The sequence below is a fragment of the Ascidia mentula genome, chromosome 9 (assembly GCF_947561715.1).
Source record: "Ascidia mentula chromosome 9, kaAscMent1.1, whole genome shotgun sequence".
Lineage (NCBI taxonomy): Eukaryota > Metazoa > Chordata > Ascidiacea > Phlebobranchia > Ascidiidae > Ascidia > Ascidia mentula.
In genome coordinates, this window is record NC_138574.1 from 12,028,292 (window position 1) to 12,048,594 (window position 20,303).

The 20,303-nt window shown below is 37.8% G+C and overlaps 1 protein-coding gene across 4 annotated transcripts; it reads left to right on the top strand.

Annotated features, from left to right (window-relative positions):
• The first annotated feature begins 1,041 nt into the window (after nt 1-1,041).
• LOC145913072 (transmembrane protease serine 9-like) lies at nt 1,042-19,462 on the top strand. 4 transcript variants are annotated; one of them, XM_083000590.1, is made up of 34 exons: nt 1,042-1,177; nt 1,556-1,699; nt 2,126-2,257; nt 2,423-2,635; nt 2,803-2,942; nt 3,099-3,225; nt 3,953-4,095; nt 4,528-4,690; nt 4,850-4,967; nt 5,177-5,324; nt 5,443-5,609; nt 5,949-5,974; nt 6,308-6,481; nt 6,547-6,660; nt 6,731-6,881; nt 6,958-7,100; nt 7,304-7,414; nt 7,898-8,113; nt 8,350-8,538; nt 9,141-9,254; nt 9,341-9,491; nt 9,568-9,710; nt 10,581-10,691; nt 11,279-11,467; nt 12,463-12,594; nt 12,986-13,198; nt 13,483-13,620; nt 15,858-16,006; nt 16,474-16,597; nt 17,127-17,278; nt 17,701-17,935; nt 18,134-18,275; nt 18,428-18,578; nt 18,857-19,462. In XM_083000590.1, the coding sequence occupies exons 1-34, from the start codon at nt 1,129-1,131 to the stop codon at nt 19,025-19,027; spliced, it is 4,983 nt and encodes a 1,660-aa protein (XP_082856716.1). In that variant the 5' UTR covers nt 1,042-1,128; the 3' UTR covers nt 19,028-19,462. The 4 variants fall into 4 exon arrangements, with proteins under 4 accessions (XP_082856716.1, XP_082856718.1, XP_082856717.1 ...); XM_083000592.1 differs by having other exon boundaries at nt 15,861-16,006; XM_083000591.1 differs by having other exon boundaries at nt 1,559-1,699.
• Nucleotides 19,463-20,303: the final 841 nt, after the last annotated feature.

Here is a 20,303-nt window from a genome sequence, read left to right on the forward strand (position 1 = left end):
ACTAAATTGAAGTTTATTGTATTGTGTTGCATTAAGGATCGGAAATCACTGCTGTTTTTGTATCGACCATGATGCGTTTGTTTGTAATGTACTAAGAGGTTTCTCAAATAAAAAATTTGCGAAAAACTAAAGAGTCCATGGCATTGGTCCAATATTTGAGCACAAATTATAGTTAATTTCGATTTGCCTTGTATACCAACTGGAATCGATCGAGCTTGTAACAAGTGGTCGACAGAATTTCCTTGGGTGTGCCTAATTTCACATCGCTGGCAGCTTAATTTGGCACTTACGATGGATTCGCTCAAGCACAAAAGAATTGGCCACACAACAAAGTTTTGCCCTCCATACTTTCATCGTTAGATTCGCCTGGTCTTTGTGCACGTGAATTCAAACTGGTATCCTTCATACATGAATAACATTCTATCCTTTATCAAAGTAAACATTAAACCTTTTCTTCTTATCAGATGAAATAAAGGAGTTAAAAATATGACATGTTGACTGCATGGAATTTTTTCACGAGAATAATCCTGGCCACTCTTTCGACCTATAAGGTCTCATCAGTGCAGCTGGTGTGATTATCAGACGACTATGCTGACCAAACACCCAATTCATATTATTGGCTACACGTTGCCTATCATGTGATCAATCAATTATAATCCTTACGTTTCTTCTACAGCTGAATGTGGAGCTGCATGAGCATTTTTGACAGATATGCTTAACAACACAAATCGAAGACAAAAGTAATTTGGAAATTTTGCATCCTAAAAAGCCACATGCAGGAATCGCTTCAACAAAACAACCAGAACCAGTGTTATGCGGTATGCCTTGCGGCAATGTTAACTACAAGTATCGTCGATTACTTCCTGAATCATGCTTGGCGTTCTTAAGCAATGTGGCACAGCAACAGACATAAATACAAATTCCGCTCCTCAAGTTTCGCCAATAGTAGCCTAGCTCTGTAAGATATGTTGAGGCATAACTAGAATCAAAATCTGTAGACTTTGTGATTTATTTGTGTGTGATTAACATATTGTTAGGGGAAGCAGGGAAACAGATAAGCAAAAAAAGAATTGTTTATTCCCAACAAAATACTGACATTCTGCGGTCGCTTGAGTTTAATTCCTCAGGATGAAGACTTGGATATGGGTTGTCTTGCTGTTAAAGTCACTTTTCAGCCGTAAGTAACCACAGATAAACCAACTTTTGATTTTCCGTTTACACGAATTGATTATAGCCTGAATTATCGCGACGATAGCAAGATGTTTGAGTTTGAAGTCAAAACGGATATTGGTTTAGTTTATCTCCTTGAACATTAAGTGATTAAAAACAAATCTGGCTACACAGCCTAAAGTGCTTTATGCCATAAGAGCCTGTACTTGGATCAAGTAGAGGTTTGGGGGAAATAATTTTGTTTCTTTCATCACATAAATTCCAGCTATGAAATAATCCTTGAAACCGAGTGCAGCGTTACTGAATTATTACTTTAATGTTACGCTGACCACTCGGCAAATTAAAGACAGGGTATAATTAAAATTTTCAATATCCCTATTGTCAGCAGGTAGCAGCGCAACAGGGCCGTGTTCTAACAACAAGTTTCGATGTCCAAACAGTGATCTTTGTTTAAGCGTCGACAAAGTGTGTGATGGCGTTGGAGATTGCAGCAACAACGAGGATGAATCATATGTCTTTGCCAGATGCGGTATAAAGTTTAATTTTGAAGATAAATAACTCATATCAAAGTAAATTATTAAGTTAAGTTTTTCATTTCGGAAAATAAGTGTATGCTCTTCAAGTTTGTGGGAATTACGAGCATATTGCTGAAAATTCCAATACAACAGCTGGGGGCGTTTTTGTCCTAGTTCTGAGTGTTACACTTTACTTCGAAAGTCTAACTAAGTTATGATAATGTCTCGCATGCGAAGAATATTTTACACCCAAAGAAAATCATTGTTTTTTTCCGGAACACAATTATGTTTTAGGCCAGAATTATAGGATATCTCAAGCACATTGCCCAAAAGTTTTATTTGATGTGATCATCCTGGATATACCCCCCTGTAATAAACAAAACTGGAGTGCGTTTAGTGTTTATGTCAACTAGCGCAAGTACAGGAAAAATATGTTATAGGTTCATGTCCAGGAAGAAACGAGAGATTGGCGGGTTATCCATGCCGAAAACCTTGTGTGCATAACTGGCAGTGTAGAGGAAGGAAACGATGTGCTTGTGACGGTCATTGTGGGATGTCCTGCTTTAACCCAAGTGAGAATGACGAATGTTTATCTAGATAGAAAAAAATTATAAAAAGGCGCTGAGAACCATTATACCAACCAACATTTTAATAACGCCCCGATGGAAATATGTATTCTGCCAAGCCAATTTTGATAGTTTCTGTTCAAGTAATGTCATTTGCTACTTATTGTTAAGTGGCCACCTGTGGGAATACGCCACCACCGGCTAGAGGCAGTGTGGGTTGCAGTGTGATGCGTTTCGTTGACCGTGGCTTGGTTCAAGTGAATTCAAACTTTAGACACGGTGACTTCGTTGAATATGCGTGCCCTCCGGGAATGACACCTATTGGTCCCCAGGTTATCTGCAATTCAAGAAAACAATGGACACGAGCTGATGTAAATTGTACAGGTAACGTGACAACAAAATCAATTTTAACCTAAATGTGGATGGTTTGGCAAAAGGATTCGAACGTAAAAGTTTTACGGTAGTAATTTTGAATAAAGCAAACATAACATGTTTCTATTGTTTTTTAATAACTGTAGTGTTGTTTTCCTTATTGAACGTAATTCTAACAGATCTAAAGATTTGTGGCCAATCAAATGTTATCAACACAATCGTACATGAGCGCGGTTTCGGGCGAGTAGTCGGAGGAATATCAGTAAAACAACACACTTGGCCTTGGCAGGTGCTCATTATGAGAAACTTATACCCACGAGTAAGTTACTTTTCAGTATCTTTGCCATTGTATGAAATGTCTCGAATTTTGTCTCCGGAAACAGTTCCTGTATGTTAAGTGCAGAGAAACCAAGACAATTATACAACCATTTATTATCAACAATATATTACGTGGAGTTGATGTTTACATTCACAGTTGTTCGACGATCGCAGTTTAAGGGGTGGTGGATCTATTATTAACAAACAGTGGGTTCTCACAGCAGCTAACATGTTTGACGAATATCAAGACATCGAACACATCGAAGATTTAGTTGTCGCCGTCGGTTAGTTAACTCCGTACTTTAATGCAGCTAAGTAAGAATAAATAACGTTCATCTTTGGGGACTGATGTACTTGTGATCGTCACAGTGCCTGCAAATGCATGCAATTAAATCATTGATAAACGTTGATGCAATTTTTAATTTACGAAAAGACCGCCAGGTGGTTTAAAATAAATCCTTAGATTTCGGTTGAAATTTATTTTAATTTTGCAACATCATATTATCGAAGTGTCGGGAGTAAGCTCATAACAATTAACGCCGTCAGCAAAATCCATCAACAGGAAATCTCCGATTGGTGCATTGCGAGAATTTTATAGCTCCTTGCTGAACGTTGCGCGCCGCCAACTTCGCCGATATTTCGCTATTGACGTTTATTACATCCGCCATCACAAGAGATCAAATTACACAGTGCGTGGTGTTGTCGGGCGTTCAAATTTGGTCGTTCCTGTTAATTTTTCACTGTTACAGGATGAACTGTGCGATAGTTTTTGGTACATCTTGTACCAAGTGAGGGCCAGTTTGCCTCTGAAGTCTTTGAAAATAATTCCTCTTTACAAATACAGTTGCGCATTTAAAGATCGTCTACTTATTTAGTTTAATTATCTTCGTTCAAGAGAATTGTGACCTTAATATAAAAAAAACATGCCAGTGACACGTGCTGTGGGGGCATTCCTCTGATAGGTCCTACATCGTTACATAACTTTGATGTTAAACCGATAATTATTGACAGGTGTTCATGAACGCCCCAGTTTGATAGAAAATTTGGACTCTGCAGTTGAACTGTTTACACCAAGGAAAATATATCTTCATCCAAGATTTGATCGACAGACTCGTGGGAGTGAGAGAATCAATTATGATTACGACATTGCTTTGGTGAGTTTATTGAAACGGGTTTGTTCGTTTACTTTGATCACACTTTATGAAGAAAGTTTATTGGGTGTAAACTTAACCTGTAAATATTGTGTTCTTGCTTTCTGTGACAAAAATCAAGTCAGTACAATGAAGGGTACGTTCTAGGCACTATTATCGTTTTTAAAGTTGGGAAAAATTCGTGCGTGACGTAAACCAATGTGTACAGTAAAATATCTGGTTATTATACGATTCACCTGACCCATTTAATGTTTTGATTTGAGATTAAAGAGAAATAAGATGCGCATAAACGTATCTCCTACAGCTTTTTGCATTCTCTACATGTATATATACCAAGGTACTTTTCTTCTCTCTTTAATCTCAAATCTACAAGTATACCAAAGGTACTTTTCTTATGAAACGTACAGGATTATTCAAAAGGACCTCCGTTTTCAGATTAGAATCGGAGTCTCGCTTCGTTTTTTACGTCACGGATCGTATTGGTCCGCCACAAAAGAAAGGCCGAAATTCAATGGAACAATCCCCTTTTCTCCGTACATTCGTCCCGTGTGTCTTCCTTGGAGTAATTCGTTTCTTCCAAACGGAACCATCATATACAGTAACGGAATAAGTATCTCCAACAATTTTCTTCAGCTGCCTGTCGTAAAATATGTTAAATTCTAATCGCGATTTCCCCTTTTTTAACTCAGCTTTTTTGACATTTACCATTTTTTAAATTCAGAATGTCTTTCACGTAAAAACGGGTTGCACTTTACAGGTGAAAGAGAAAACAGAACAACAGTCGTAGTAACTGGATTTGGATACACTAATTATCAAAGTAAAACCCTACCAAACATTTTGCAGCAAACCACACAAGAACTACAACCAGATGCAGTGTAAGTACCATTCGTCACTTTATACAAAAAAGCTAAATTTGTTTGTGGCCTATAATAACAGACAATATGTATGAAAGTATTGCATTTTTACATTTATGGCCTTTTTCCAAGAGTTTGGTAACGATTAGTTCGTCTAAAGTATTATTGTGGTAAAAAATAACTTCATCAATCAAGACAAAGACGATACTTTTTATTGCTGTTTCGATCAGATGTCGTCAAGGAATCCAACGTCACACGCGAAAAACAGGACAGGCTTTGAGGTACACGAACCGCATGATTTGTGCCAGATCTCCAACAACTGCAAGAACTCTGTCTGACGCGTGTACTGGAGACAGTGGTGGGCCCCTCATAAACCAAGTAATGCTATTTTTAAGTTAAGTTCTTGGAAATTCATAATGGAAATCTTTAGTTGATGTATAAAGTTTAAATACAGTATCACAAATGCATATATTATTTGTTTAAAATCTTGTAACAGCACTTAGATCCCAAATCGGGCGAAAGTTATTGGATACAAATGGGGATTGTCAGTTTTGGAGTTAAATGTGCTCATAGGGATGAAACAGATGGCTTTGTGTATCCTGGCTACTACGCAGATGTTACGAAGATGAAAATCTGGATTGAAGAAACGATCAACGGTTCCAAGTAAAAACTTTGTTCAGTTCCTATTATTGTGTGTTGTGAAGATAAAAGATTTGTGTCTGCAAATAACCTGACAACAAGTATATGTTAAGTAAGTTCTGTCAATCGTAAAACTAACAAAACTTTCCATTTATAAATGGCTTCCTGTAAGCATGTTTTTTTTCATCTTTAAGCGATTAAACCTTATGTAAATACGTAAGGAGTAATGCTACCAATTTTGTTGAATTTGGCGTCATAAGAAATGCTGGAATTGTCACAGAGAAATTTCTGAGATTTGCATGTGATTGAATCATGACCGAGGTTGTGCTCTTTCATAACAAAAATATTTTTGTTTTGTTGCAGGATTGGCCGTAAATCTCATCTCCAAAGTAAGTCACAAATTACGGTACACGGAATATAGATAAGATTTGTTCGCACAATTATCAGCTTATCTCTTTTCATCGATACATAGTGTAAGTGAGGTTGGGCCTTATGCACGGGATAGAGGTAATTAACTAAAAAAGGCGTTTTGTTTTCAGCAAATATTGGGGTATACCTGAAGCTAATGGTAATAAGGCTACACAACATTTTCTTGGGTCATGGTGTAGCCTATATCGATATGGCATTTCTAGAGTGTTCTCGCCAAACCCCCTAGTTTCATGTTATGAAAGCTATATTTTAAACAGTGCAAAGATGTATATTTTTTAATGTATTTTATATAGGGCGATGTAATGCTCCTATTGCGCCACCAAACGGCCGAGTGGATGATCGCGGTGTAGATTACGTTTTCGGGTCACGTGTTCAATTTGTCTGTCACGAGGGATTTCGAAACACTGGAAGCTCATTTGCCGTTTGCAGTGCCGATGCCATTTGGGAAGGGTCTGCCATTTGCCGTGGTAACTGCTATCGACCAACTATCAAGATAAACACGTATTTTACTCTTTGTCCGTTTTCTCACCAGTTCATTTGGATTGCGACTTTGAAAATGTCCACAGTCCAACTTGTGGATACACATCTAGTCCTTCAACAGGTTGGAGACGCCGTTTCACACGAACTGATCGCAATAACAGAATAGGTTATTCAAAATTTTCTACTGTTTTACACAAGCTGTCACCAATGCTTGTTGTAATAGTTATAAATTGCAGGTTATGTCGTTGATGCTTATGCTTACACTAGTGAAAAGTCACTTTCCTCACCAGTCATCCCGCAACCAGGCAATGACCAGTGCTTTAAGTTCTTTTACAAACTTCTCTCTTCCAACTCTCGTTTGGTCTTGAAGATATCTGGGAGTATACGGTAATGTTTTTGATATGCAAAACAATGCAACAGTTGCGCATTCCCATTTCTGCAGCTGGAATGTTTTATAATGCAGATGGAGAGATCGCGGATCACACAGTCTATGGGTGCCTGGAGAATTGACGGTAAAACAAAATCGAGTAGACATACAAGTGTCATTTGTGGCAACATCTGGCACTGTCAGCTTAGATGATATAATAGTTGCAGACGAAGCTTGCAGTAAGTATCTGGTTTTAATGATTAAAAGATGTCCTTTTAATGATAAACAAACGTAGAATACCTGTTATTGTCCTAAAAAGTTGTTTCATGTAAAGGCTTCTTGTAGTTAACTAGTAACAAAGTTTTTTGCATTTGATACTGTGATGTTATTCTCAAAACACAAAATGTTGCTATTATACCATAACTGGCTAACTAACTGTTAGGTGATGAATGTGAAAGTAATCCATGTCAAAATGATGGCACATGCCAGGATGAAGTTAATGGCTTTACATGTACCTGTACACCAGATTTTGGAGGCACCACCTGCTCTGAGGGTAATGCAGTTTGTTTGGTCATGCTTACAATTGAAATTTGTCAAATAACCCTATAAAATTGGATTAATTTATTGCAAATGATTGGTCATCGTCCAGGAAATTACAAGTTTTTTTTAAAAACAGACACAATGCGCCCAAACCTCCATTTAAGGAAGGTTTCTCCATTGTTTTGGTTGTTACACATGTATGTACAAGCAAAATGCAGTTCCAATTTTGTTCTCATTCACCTTCCTCTTTTTACTGTTCATCTTCTATATGTGCATAACTTCTGAAAATTGAAGTCAAACTAATTCACATACCTTGGGTACAGTAGAAATAGTTGTGAATTTTGCTATAGTAACATAAAACTCAAGCAATCACAGTTTGGATGAACCATGTCCAATAAAATAAGTTTTTTTTCTGATCCATATATTATTCTTGCAGTTACGATCGTCACGTTATATCTGCATACTTTAAATGTTTAATTTAATTGTATTGTGGCAGATCTGAAGTGCCGGGAATGCCCCGAACGTCTGTCAAATGCGGTGGTCACCATAACCTACCAAAACCCTAATAAACCATATCTTTTGCCTGGTACAAAAGTAACATATGCATGTGACAGAGGTTTCAAAATAGCAGGGACAACATCACATCTCAAAACGGTTATTTGTAATTCGAGAAGAAAATGGAGTACAAATCCTGATACTATAAGTTGCGTGGGTAAGTGTTTAACAATACGAATAATGAAAAGAATGTGTAGTAAGATACTTCAAAGTGATGTGAACTATGAAGTCTTCTCAGTTAATAAAGTTGTAAAATCTAGAGATCTAAATGTTGCTCCAAATTCCAAAACCGGTGCCTAAAATTTGATGTGATGTCTGGTCACTAAATATCTAAGAAGTTGGTGCAGGGGAAATTTTGTATCCTATTATTTTTAAAGAAATATTGTTTTTCAGTTAAGAAATGTCCCCCAATGCACCATTTAGAAAATGGTGAAATGCAGCCAAGTTTACAGACAGGTGTGGGCCATCCAATGGGAACCTCAGTTGCTTTCACATGCTGGCATGGTTATCGGTTAGAAGGCGCAAACAACACTGAGTGTTTACCAACAGGAAAATGGTCAAGTTTACAACCCAGCTGTGTTGGTTGGTCATTTTTTTCGGATTTGATTCAATTTAAATGCTATTATGCAACTGTACTGGTTATGGCATGCAGATTTACCACAAACATAAAAACATTAATTCCAGTAGGTTAAAATCTGTCAGCTTGTCATTTAAGACAAACTGGATGGTGGTAATTAACTGGAGGAGGCGTTTTGTTTGCAAAAAATATTAGGGTGTACTTGAAACTAATGGTAATTTGGCTATACAACATTTTCTTGGGTAGCCTATGTCGATAAGAAATGGTGGTGCTTTCTAGTGGTGTGTTCTCGCCCCCATCTGTTTCATATTACAAAATATGTATTTTTAACAGTGTAAAGATGTATTTTTTTACCTGACACTTCAATATATTTAAAGTAATGCGATGTAATGCTCCTATTGCGCCACCAAATGGCCGAGTGGATGACCGCGGTGTAGATTACGTATTCGGGTCACGTGTTCAATTTGTCTGCCACGAGGGATTTCGAAACACTGGAAGCTCATTTGCCGTTTGTAATGCCGATGCCATTTGGGAAGGGTCTGCCAATTGCTATCAAACATCTATCAAGATAAACACGTATTTTACTCCTTGTCCGTTTTCTCATTAGTTCATTTGGATTGCGATTTCGAAAATTTCCACAGTCCAACTTGTGGATACACATCTAGTCCTTCAGAAGGTTGGAGACGCCGTTACACACGAACTGATCGCAATAACAGAATAGGTGTTATTTTCATTCTTTTGCATTCAAACAAACTAGTTGTTTCCAATGCGTATTTTAGATATAAAGAGTTAGAAACTGCCTTGCAGGTTATGCTGTTTATGCTTCTGCTGACACCAGTGAAAAATCACTTTCATCACCAGTCATCCCGCAATCAGGCAATGACAAGTGCTTTAACTTCTTTTACAAACTTGACTCTGCCAACTCTCATTTGGTCTTGAAGATGTCTGGGACTATACGGTAATGTTTTTAATATCCAAAAAAATGCACCAGTTGCGTATTCCCATTTCTGCAGCCGGAATGTTTTATAATGCAGATGGAGGGATCGTGGATCACACAGTCTATGGGTGCCTGGAGAATTGACGGTAAAACAAAATCGAGTAGACAGACAAGTGTCATTTGTGGCAACATCTGGTATTGCCAGCTTGGATGATATAACAGTTGCAGACGAAGCTTGCAGTAAGTATTTAGTTTTAATGATTAACAGATAAACAAACGTAGATACCTGTTATTGTCCTAAAAAGTTGCTTCATGTAAGGGCTTCTTGCAATTCACTAGTGTTGCTCCGTTATGGCAAATATGAGCTTCGAGTCGGGTCTTAACAATATTATTTATGATTGATGGGAAATTCTATTTCATTAACACATTTGATATAAGATCGCACGTGAGTTCTAACTGTTGTGTTTTCCTTACCTGACTTTAATTGAAAACTCGATGCAAACACTACTCTAATATTTATTTACGTCGAACAATTTGGGATACAAAGTTAACACACGCAATGATACCAACACCAAACCAAGTGAATTTACGCCCAAACGCTCAGACAGAGTTGAACAGAACCGAATCACAAAGCCATAGGACTACTACTACTTCTACTTCCACACAGCAAGCTACACTCATTATATAAAGCGGAGAACAATGCAAACTAACAATAAGCGAAGATCAAAGTAAGGACGGCTACTGAGAAACGACCTTTAACGTCTCTAAGCGACCAAACCAAACACTTTCAAACTGGTCAATAAATCACTTAACAACACAAACGGTTGCTTGGAAACTAACAATTGAATGTACAACCTTTGCTATCGCTACACTTTGAAATGAAACACACTTGACAAGACGGCCTAAGAATGCCTTTACCCAAACCCAGAGGAGAGAGATTCCGAACAATGATAAACTGGCCTTGCAACCTAAGTCCATAAATGCAAACACTGATATGTAACGTAAAATTACGTTACAACTAGTAACAAAGTGTTTTTCGCATTTGATACTGTTAAGTTATTCTCAAAACACAAAATGTTGTTATACCGTAACTGGCCATCTTACTATTAGATGATGAATGTGAAAGTAATCCATGTCAAAATGATGGCACATGCCAGGATGAAGTTAATGGCTTTACATGTACCTGTACACCAGATTTTGGAGGCACCACCTGCTCTGAGGGTAATGCAGTATGTTTGGTCATGCTTACAATTGAAATTTATCAAGTAACCCAATAACTAAAATCGAATCAACTGATTGCAAATGAATGGTCTTCGTCCAGGAAATTGCATGTTTAAAAAAACAGGCATAATGCATCCAAACCTCCATTCAAGGAAGGTTTGTCCATTGTTTAGGTTGTTACACATGTATGTGCAAGCAAAATGCAGTTCCAATTTTGTTCTCATTCACCTTCCTCTTTTTACTGTTCATCTTCTAACTGTGCATAATCTCTAATAATCGATGTCAAAATAATGGACATATTTTGGGTACAGTAGAAATAGTTGTGAATTTTGCTATAGTAACATGAAACCCAAACAAGCACAGATTAGATGAACCATGTCCACCAAAAATAATTTTTATTTTCTGATGCATTTTGTATTCTTGCAGTTAGGACCGTCACGTTTTCTCTGCATACTTTAAATGTTTAATTTACTATAAGTTACTGATACTATAAGTTGTGTGGGTAAGTGTTTAGTAGGATACTTCAAACTGATGTGAACTAAGAACTCTTTGTATCCTATTATTTTTAAAGAAATATTGTTTTTCAGTTAAGAAATGTCCCCCAATGCACCTTTTAGAAAATGGTGAAATGCAGCCAAGTTTACAGAAAGGTGTGGGCCATCCAATTGGAACCTCAGTTACCTTCACATGCTTGTCTGGTTATCGGTTGGAAGGAGCAAGCAACACTGAGTGTTTACCAACAGAAAAATGGTCAAGTTCACAACCCAGCTGTGTTGGTTTGTTATTTGTTTTCTGATTTAATTTAATTTAAATGCTAGTATGCAACTGTACTGTTTATGACATGCAGATATGCCACAAACATGGAAACATTTATTCCAGTAGGTTAAATTCTGTAAGCTTGTTGTTTAAGACAAATATATTTCGCTTTGAACAGCATCATCAGTGTGTAAAATGCAGCACAAGATGGAATTAAAAACAAAAAAACCTCAGCGCTTGCAAGATTTAACAGATTTATTTCACAATTTTCATTCACAGGAATAATTATTTATCTGCAGAAGTGTAAAGAATTTGCTGTGTGAAATGGTCACCTTCTTCCATTTCAACATGTGTATACCATAAACAAGTTACTATGCAAAATTTAACTTTACCGAAAGAGGAATTTTTAGGTATCCTATTCCGTAATTAATTAATAAAGTAATTTCAAGAAATAGGAATGTCCCAATTACCAAATGAAACAAGCTTTTATTGCAATATGAAAATGATAGTTGTTGTTTTTAAACTCATAACGAAGACCGCAGTTCAACATGTGTAAAGGGAAACTTTTAAAACGCCTTCAATGCAATGATGACATGCTTGTACAAACGATACACGACACCTCAAAAAACTGTCTTGTTGTGCAACGGGTGTGATGCTTGCGGCTTCGAGCGTGAGCAATCATTGCAACGGCGTTTGTGCAAATTCAAGCCTTTCTCGTGCTGCCACTTTTTTGCAGTTTCTGAAAAAGGAAATGCATTTAATTCTATAAACAAGATGACAGGGGAAGACCAAAGCAACAAATTTAGTTTATCGTATTAGCGCATTCCATATGGCAAAGGAGAAATTGCTTGACTGCAAATTTGCTGTTAAAAAAGCCATACATTAGATGTGGAACTATTACTATTCTAGTACAAGAGATATCTAAGTCCAAGCCTCATTCGACCAACAAGCTGACCAGAGATGCTGCTATCTCAATTTTTCGTCCACTCCTTTCATCTTATTTTTTCAAACTAAGGTTCATGTCCAGACAGAAACGAGCTTTTGGTAAATTACCGATGCCGAAAAAACTGTACCCGTGACTCGCAGTGCAGAGGATCGAAGCGGTGCCGCTGTGACGGCAACTGTGGGATGTCCTGCTTTAATCCAAGTAAGCTTATTGTACAATCTTGCTGCTATTAATTATGATACTAGTTATGAAACAAAACAATTTATTGAAGAGAAGAGCCAACGTGCCTTTATTAAACTTGAAACCTTAACTTTAACTTACAACAAAAACAAAACCATAAAACCAATTGTTGCAAAACGAGTTGTTCATTTGCGCTCTGTCGCTTGCCCATGAAGGTTGAAAAAGGCGTGCTGTTGACACATTGTATTATCTTGTATTAATTGTGATAAATCTACTTTAGTCTTCTCATTGCTCCCTTCTCCACAGCGCTATAGCCTTACCCAGTGCAAGAACCAAACGGATCCATTAATCATCTCTCCTGTATCTGCCATGGCAAGATACAGAAAATTTGCTTGAATATATTTTTTTATAGTTGGGAGTTGCGACGATCCTCCGCCGGCGGCCATTGACAGCACAGGATACAACGTACTTCGTTTTGAAAACCATTCTATGCATGAAGTGAGCTCTGGATTTAGATACGGCGACATTGTCAACTATCGTTGTATAGCGGGAATGGTCGCAATCGGCCCGCAAATCACTTGCACTTCCCGCAGGCTTTGGACTCCGGGCAATGTATATTGCGCAGGTAAAGAGAAAGAAAACGGGAAAAGGGGAAAGAAAAGTGTTGCTTTTATATGTTTTCCATCTAAATGTTTCTATCTAAACTTTGATTTGAAATAAATAAAATATATGAAATCTAGAAATTTTCTGTGAGCAATCGCCTATCCAGACTTCAACGCTAGTTTTCTAACCAGCTTGTTTCTTTAGCATGCAGGATGCCTAAGTGAACACCTCGATGCAGTAACGACACAATCAAACAATAGTCACTCACCCTATCTTCACCACAAATAAAATTAATCTTCTTTTAAGTGCAATGTCAGTACAACATGGATGCGATCAATCAATACAATCTGACGTGTGGGGGAGATTGCGTAACGGATGCTGATTGTGACGTCAATCAAAGATGTATGTGCGATGGCCCATGCGGAAGGTCGTGCGTCAATCCAAGTAAGCTGTAAATTTTCCTTGCCAAAATTGCTTGTATTGGGATTTCCCATTGCGGAACTTAGGGTTTCACAAACAAATCCATTGGTGCCTTTCGGCGCCAAGGGACATTCGCTGCATTGGGTCCATGGCTTCCAATAATCCACAAAAACAACTCATTCTGACCTAGAAACATTCATTGCCTTCTCGCTTTGTGATTATAATTTTTGTGAACTAATTTATACCCGTACCATGTTTGTTATATCACCATACCCACGCATGGCCAAACGGACCTTGCCTATATGCCTGGATTTTCTCACGAAAGGTAATGTTCAACGCACGTGGCCATGCCATAATACACCTGGTGAAACCCAATGATTTGCCGTGGCAAGTACTGGTATAAACTATTCCACATCTGGTTTAATACTGCATTATCCACTGTTCATATCTGAATTATCCAGTGCCCATCCCTATTTTACGCGTGTGTCCCTGGTCTAAAGAAGTGATAACCTCAACACACAAAACATACAATTTTGTCTGACCAAAAATGGTGCATCTTCCTTGTCTTTGTCATTGGTGTTGGATAAAGGACAAACAAAAAATAAAAAAATAAGTAAGGTCAACAAATACAACAACACTTCGTACAGAGCTCCGTTATATAATCAATGTGCTTTCACTTTCACCCCCCTTTCAATAATTAAACTTACATTATTCACCAAAGGCAACGATTATAAAAGATTTTAAACTAAACTGACGATATAGCAATCGAAAACCACGAGGCAATTTTCACGCATCGTTGAACACAAAAATCTCATGCGCAGCATTTTCACGGGATGCAACGAGCGCAATCAAGGAGTTGCGTAACCTTGCCAGGAGGAATGAAAATATTTTTGAAATTGAGAATTATTACAAGCTCAACCATTTATTAGATAAAGTTGTCAACTTCACAACTGGTGCCTCGTTGTTTCTATGACATTCAATCAAATAATTTTCAGACACCAATTTCACTGTCTTTTTGCATGTTTTGAATTTTTGAACCGAACAAATTAGTTCCAAACATAGTTCGTGTAGATTCCCAAACCAAAATTGATTATTTCTTTGCGTTATTGTTGTGATTTCTATGTTTGACGCAACACTGATAACAAAGGCTGCGCAGTAGCTCTGCGTGTGCAGAACGCGTGGTTAGGTTTGCCGTTTAACACACTTACGTAGACAACCCGGGTGACACGAACATGGATGTTTTGGAAAGGAAAAAGGCATGTCCTTTTTTCTCGTCACTCTCTCTCACGCACGTCCATGCGGTGGAGTTCTTTGGCGGCAACTTGCAGGTTGTGGCGTCTGAGTTGGTGTTTTGCCATGAATGATGTTGAATTTAAAATCTAGTGTTAATGTTTACAGCGGTTTTGATATATTGCGGTTTTGAAGAATCAATGAAGTGGTTTGGAAAAGAAAATGCATTCACAAAGGTTTTGAATGGTAGTTGTAAGTGCTATTTTCTAACCTATGTTTCAAAATCTCAGTAATTTGAGATTTATTCAACAAATTCAACATCATTAATGGCAAAACACCAACTCGGACGCCACAACCTGCAAGTTGCCCCCAAAGAACTCCACCGCATGGATGTGCGTGAGAGAGAGAGTCACGAGAAAAAAGGACATGCCTTTTTCCTTTCCAAAACATCCATGTTCGTGTCACCCGGGTTGTCTACGTAAGTGTGTTAAACAGGTTTGCCTGTACTTTTGTTGCCAGTTTTTTGTCATGTGCTTTAACCTGATTCTACTGATAACTGTGTTTATCTCTGAAAACCGTGTGACATTTGGAAGTTTTGCCGGCATCTGATTGATGCAGCTTGTGAATGTTATTTCGCAACGGGCAGCCTGTGCCTGCTAATAGATCGGTCGCGAAACAGTTTGGTGAGTGTACTAAAATGTTTGCAAACCGTATGTACAATTGTGTTTCTTTTTGTTTATAGAGACCGTTCCTGTTCTGGCGCGTTGATGTTGTGCCTGTCATTTCTGTTGTATTGAATACAAGTGTCTGTTGTGTTCTGCGGGCTTGGCCACTACATAGGAGAATTTAGGACGCGTGTTTAACACATTTGGGCTAAAGACCAAAGCTACTGTATAGCGTGTGACGCTGCAAAAGCACGTTACAGTTCGGTTTAGGCAAGCTATATCCCAATTTTGTGTGTGACAACTAAGTGTGTGACAATATTAAAAATACCAGGAGCGCATTGAGATTAAACATTCTTTCTTATTTAGCAGACTTCGGAACTTGCGGACAGGCCGGATCAGAAAGCATCTACAAAAGAATGCGTTATAGAAGAGTGGTTGGAGGAAAAGCAGTCAGTCACACTTGGCCTTGGCAAGCAGCAATTATGGATAACTCAAGAAGTTTAGATATATACGATGTAAGAAACCTGTAAAAAATGTATTTAAAGCATTGGTAAAGTGATAACTAGGACTAAAGCATTGGTATTTCGGTTTTTAGTCTCATTCAAACCATGAATGACATGGTCCTCCTGCAAGATAGCATTTTTGGCCGTGTAAGGAGTATGTACTTATATAGTTAATCTCAAGAATTGGGTTGTGTACAAATATTCGAGTGCTTCAGGAGTAACCAGAAATATATAGATGTGGTTCGACAAACTTTGACAAGTTTCGTGGTGGAACAACACGCCGAATGGCACTTTTAAGCATTGTAAGCTCGGTTCTAACTTATGGTGGCGTGAATAAAAACGACAGCTGAACTATTGTTTGTGCACCACTTAACCCTGGGACACACGAAACGTCGAAGAAACGGTCGCCCCGTTGTTATGACTAAAAGGAAATGAATTACCAACAACTTGTTATAACGCAAATATTTAACTGTTTGTAGTGCTTTAATGAAATATTCGGAGGAGGATCCCTGATTAATCAACAGTGGGTACTCACAGCAGCTAGCATCTTCGACTACTACCGTGATCAGAGTCTAATAGAGAACCAAATTGTGGTTGCAGTGGGTACGGATGTTCGCAATACTTTTTGATAGTCATCAAAAAAACAGTGGTGAGAAATCCTTACACGGAGGTAAGAACAAAGGATATCCTTGCACGAATCACCATCCTGTTGTTTTGGCCTACACGCCCCCCTAACGTCCTGTGCAATCTATCGCAATCGGGCCCATGCCATTTTATTTATTGTGTTTATTTTTCATCCGCGTAGTAGATGTTTACTAAAAATACAAATGATTCGATTTCGTTTGAAACTTTTTTATTAAAGATTTGAAGATTCGAACTACGTCTATAAGAAATACCCTTTAAGTAAAAGCGAAGTATAAGCCGACCCTCACTTTTCTATTATATTTGTCGAATACGCACCTTTGCAGAAGTAGACTGTAGTATTATGCAGGTCAATGAATATTACGGCACTTTCGCTTGTAGATTTTGTGAATAAAATTGTTTTTATTGTAAGTGGTATCAAGTAACTCTCTATATGAAGTAACAATAGTAATTCTACGTTCTCGCCAACTATGGCATTTCTATATTTTAGGTCTTTTCAAAAGGCCAAGACGAGGCAGCAGTTTAAACTCGGTCGTAGAAGTTTTCCAGCCAAGAAGGATTTATCTTCATCCCCAATTCGATCGAAATGACGTATCAACGAGAACTCACTCCAGAACCAATTTCGATTATGACGTTGCTCTGGTAGGTTTGGTTGAGAATATGCATAACCACAACGTTAACACGACCTTATGTTTTGAAGCAAGCACTCACGCTAACATGTTTTCAATATGGAAGTGAACACATTCCTGTATCGACTCAGTGAAGACTTAGATAGTGCTGCAAAGGCACGATTTTAATTTATGATCGTTATTTGACGCTAACAACTGTTAAATGTATTTGCAATATTAATACGGTTACACAAGTCTTTTAGTACATAAAGTAGCAAATCAGTGATGAAGAAAAACTATCCTTATTAACAGTAAATGAATGTTAAGCGTAAAACCTATGATTACAAGTCAAATGCCCGCCATAACGCCGTTACAATGCTGTACTTTCGCAAATGCTGTACTTTAGCTGTAGCAATGCTGTACTTTCGCTACTGCAATGCTGTACATTTTTTTCAGATTCGAGTCGGCGTTGCAGTTCATCCAATACCTGACGGGCCTAGCTTTTTTTTTCCAACAACTAAAAGAAGGCGACGAGCCAAATTCAACGGGACGATTCCCCTTTCTCCGTACGTACGTCCTGTTTGTCTCCCCTGCAGTAATTCGTGCTTGACAAACGAGAATGTTTTGGACGAGAATGGAAACAGAATCATTGACGACACCGATTCGGATGAAGTTGTTTGCCAAAAAAAAGGTATCGTACCCTCAACGATTGTTATTATTTCATATAAGTTTGGTGGTTGGTTTATACTAATCTTATCGCAAACTCAGAAGAATGGAAACCTGCTACAATGAGTCGTGTCATATATTCACTTTTTCATATTGGGTTTGTTTGCTAATAAGTTCAAGAGTTGACCATGATGTGTAACACCATGTGTAAAATTATACTCAGGACGCTGGTTGACGGATCGGAATGTTGAGGAATCCAGAGCGACTGTCGTTTTAGCCGGCTTCGGCCGTTCTGACAAAACCGTAAGGAGGAACGTCCCGTATGACTTACAAGAAGCGCAACTACAGTTGAAGCCAGAGAGAATGTTAGTTACCAAGAAGCATGCAACAAGCTTAGTCCATTGGAAAACTAAAAGCATTATGAAATAATAAAGCATGGTCTGTTTAACTTAATTGTTGGGCTTGGTGCAATACCTATATACCCTGTTTGTTTTATGAGAAATGCTTTTTTCTCCAGATGTCGTCAAGGATTGGATTTTTTCTTGCATGAAGATGGCATTCGCGTTCCCTTTGCAGATAGACTATTCTGCGCTGGATCACCGCCAAATAAGCCTGGAAATATTCCTGATGCTTGTCAAGGCGACAGCGGCGGTCCACTAATTAGAAAGGTAACAACGTTGTAACGAATATATAAAGGCAGATGATCGTGCAATATTTTTCAACAAAAACGCCAAAAACTGCAAATGCTTTGCGATATACTTAGTGTGTTTATTCAAGCATAAAGGACTAGTAGTGGTTACACCGGCGTTAAATTGCTGAAAACCTGATCGCACAACGGTAAGTAATTTTCAGGCATGTAGATTCATGTAATGCTTTTTTAAGAAATAAAGAAATTTTAGGAAATATTATGGCAAAAACAAATTACAATTATCATGTGTTTATTCAGTACCGAGACAAAACGACCGACAAAATATGCTGGATACAAATAGGAATCGTCAGCTTTGGGATAGGATGTGCACGCAGGCATGCTTTTGAAAACTTCGTCTATCCTGGTTACTATACAGATGTTTCCCGAGTTCAAGGATGGATAGATGAGAAGATAAATAGCGTCCCATGATATGCTTAATTTAATACGCTTTGTAGATACCCAAGTTCATTCATTTTTTTATAATGTTGCTGCTGTAGTCGCATTCGTTGAGTAGTCCTTTTGGGTGTCACTTCTGTTTGTGCTTAAAAACTCTGTCGTATTCCGAACTATATCGGGTTAAGACCAAGTAAATACCTTGCAAATGGGTATGAGTTTCACCAACATGAACATGCCGATCACACTTAGTCCAACGTGGCAAAACGTTTCCTCACAATCTTCCACAGCTAAAACTTAACCCCTGTATATTTTGTTCCGGGTATTGTGAATTAAAGCGACGGAAATAAAGTACCGTGTGGCATTGTAACAATTTAGTTTGAAACTGTTAATAAGTGGACATAGGAATTAACTGGTTAAGCTCTTTGTCCGCTGTTTTCACCATCAACAAGGGTCGTCTGTAAACTAAACCTGTTACTTTCCGGTTTGTCTTTTGTTGTGTTGTAGGGTGTAAAACTATAATTCCTTTTAGTGCTAGGATATTATATATATATTTTTGAAAAAACGAATTCATGTCAAATAAGATTGGATCGTGAAAACGTATTTAAACAATACAAAGCAAAATAGGTAACCGCACGGTGGGGCTAAAGAAAAACACAGCACATTGGAAGATCGGCAAATTTTAATTTAATTAATTTAATCCTTTTGTTAGCAAGGTTCAGTTTTAATTAATATAAATTAGCGAAATTCCAACCCACCTTCGAAAACATGTGCAGTAACATAGAGTGGATGGACATAATATCGCTTTACAAAATAATAAAGGTTGCAAATACAAAGTCAATTAAAGAATACCCATTAAACTAAATTGAAGTTTATTGTATTGTGTTGCATTAAGGATCGGAAATCACTGCTGTTTTTGTATCGAAGATGATGCGTTTGTTTATTCCTCTCTGTCCATGGCATTGGTCCAATATTTGAGCACAAATTATAGTTAATTTTGATTACTTTTGCTACATTACCCAAATACAAGGGCAACTTATTTTGTTTTCAAAAATATCAAATGATTTGCCTTGTATACCAACTGGAATCGACCGAGCTTGTAACAAGTGGTATTGCGCGCTCGACAGAATTTCTTGGGTGCCTAATTTCACACCGCTGGCAGCTTAATTTGGCACTTACGATGGATTCACTCAAGCACAAAAGAATTGGCCACACAACAAAGTTTTGCCCTTCATACTTTCATCGTTAGATTCGCCTGGTCTTTGTGCACGTGAATTTAAACTGGTATCCTTCATACATGAATAACATTCTA

Excerpts from the sequence above, each read along its gene's own strand:
- LOC145913072 (XM_083000590.1), top strand. The coding sequence starts at position 1,129 with ATGAAGACTTGGATATGGGTTGTCTTGCTGTTAAAGTCACTTTTCAGC. Across the intron at positions 4,968-5,176 it reads GAACTACAACCAGATGCAGT|ATGTCGTCAAGGAATCCAAC; the intron begins GTAAGTACCATT and ends TGTTTCGATCAG. Across the intron at positions 5,325-5,442 it reads GTGGGCCCCTCATAAACCAA|CACTTAGATCCCAAATCGGG; the intron begins GTAATGCTATTT and ends ATCTTGTAACAG.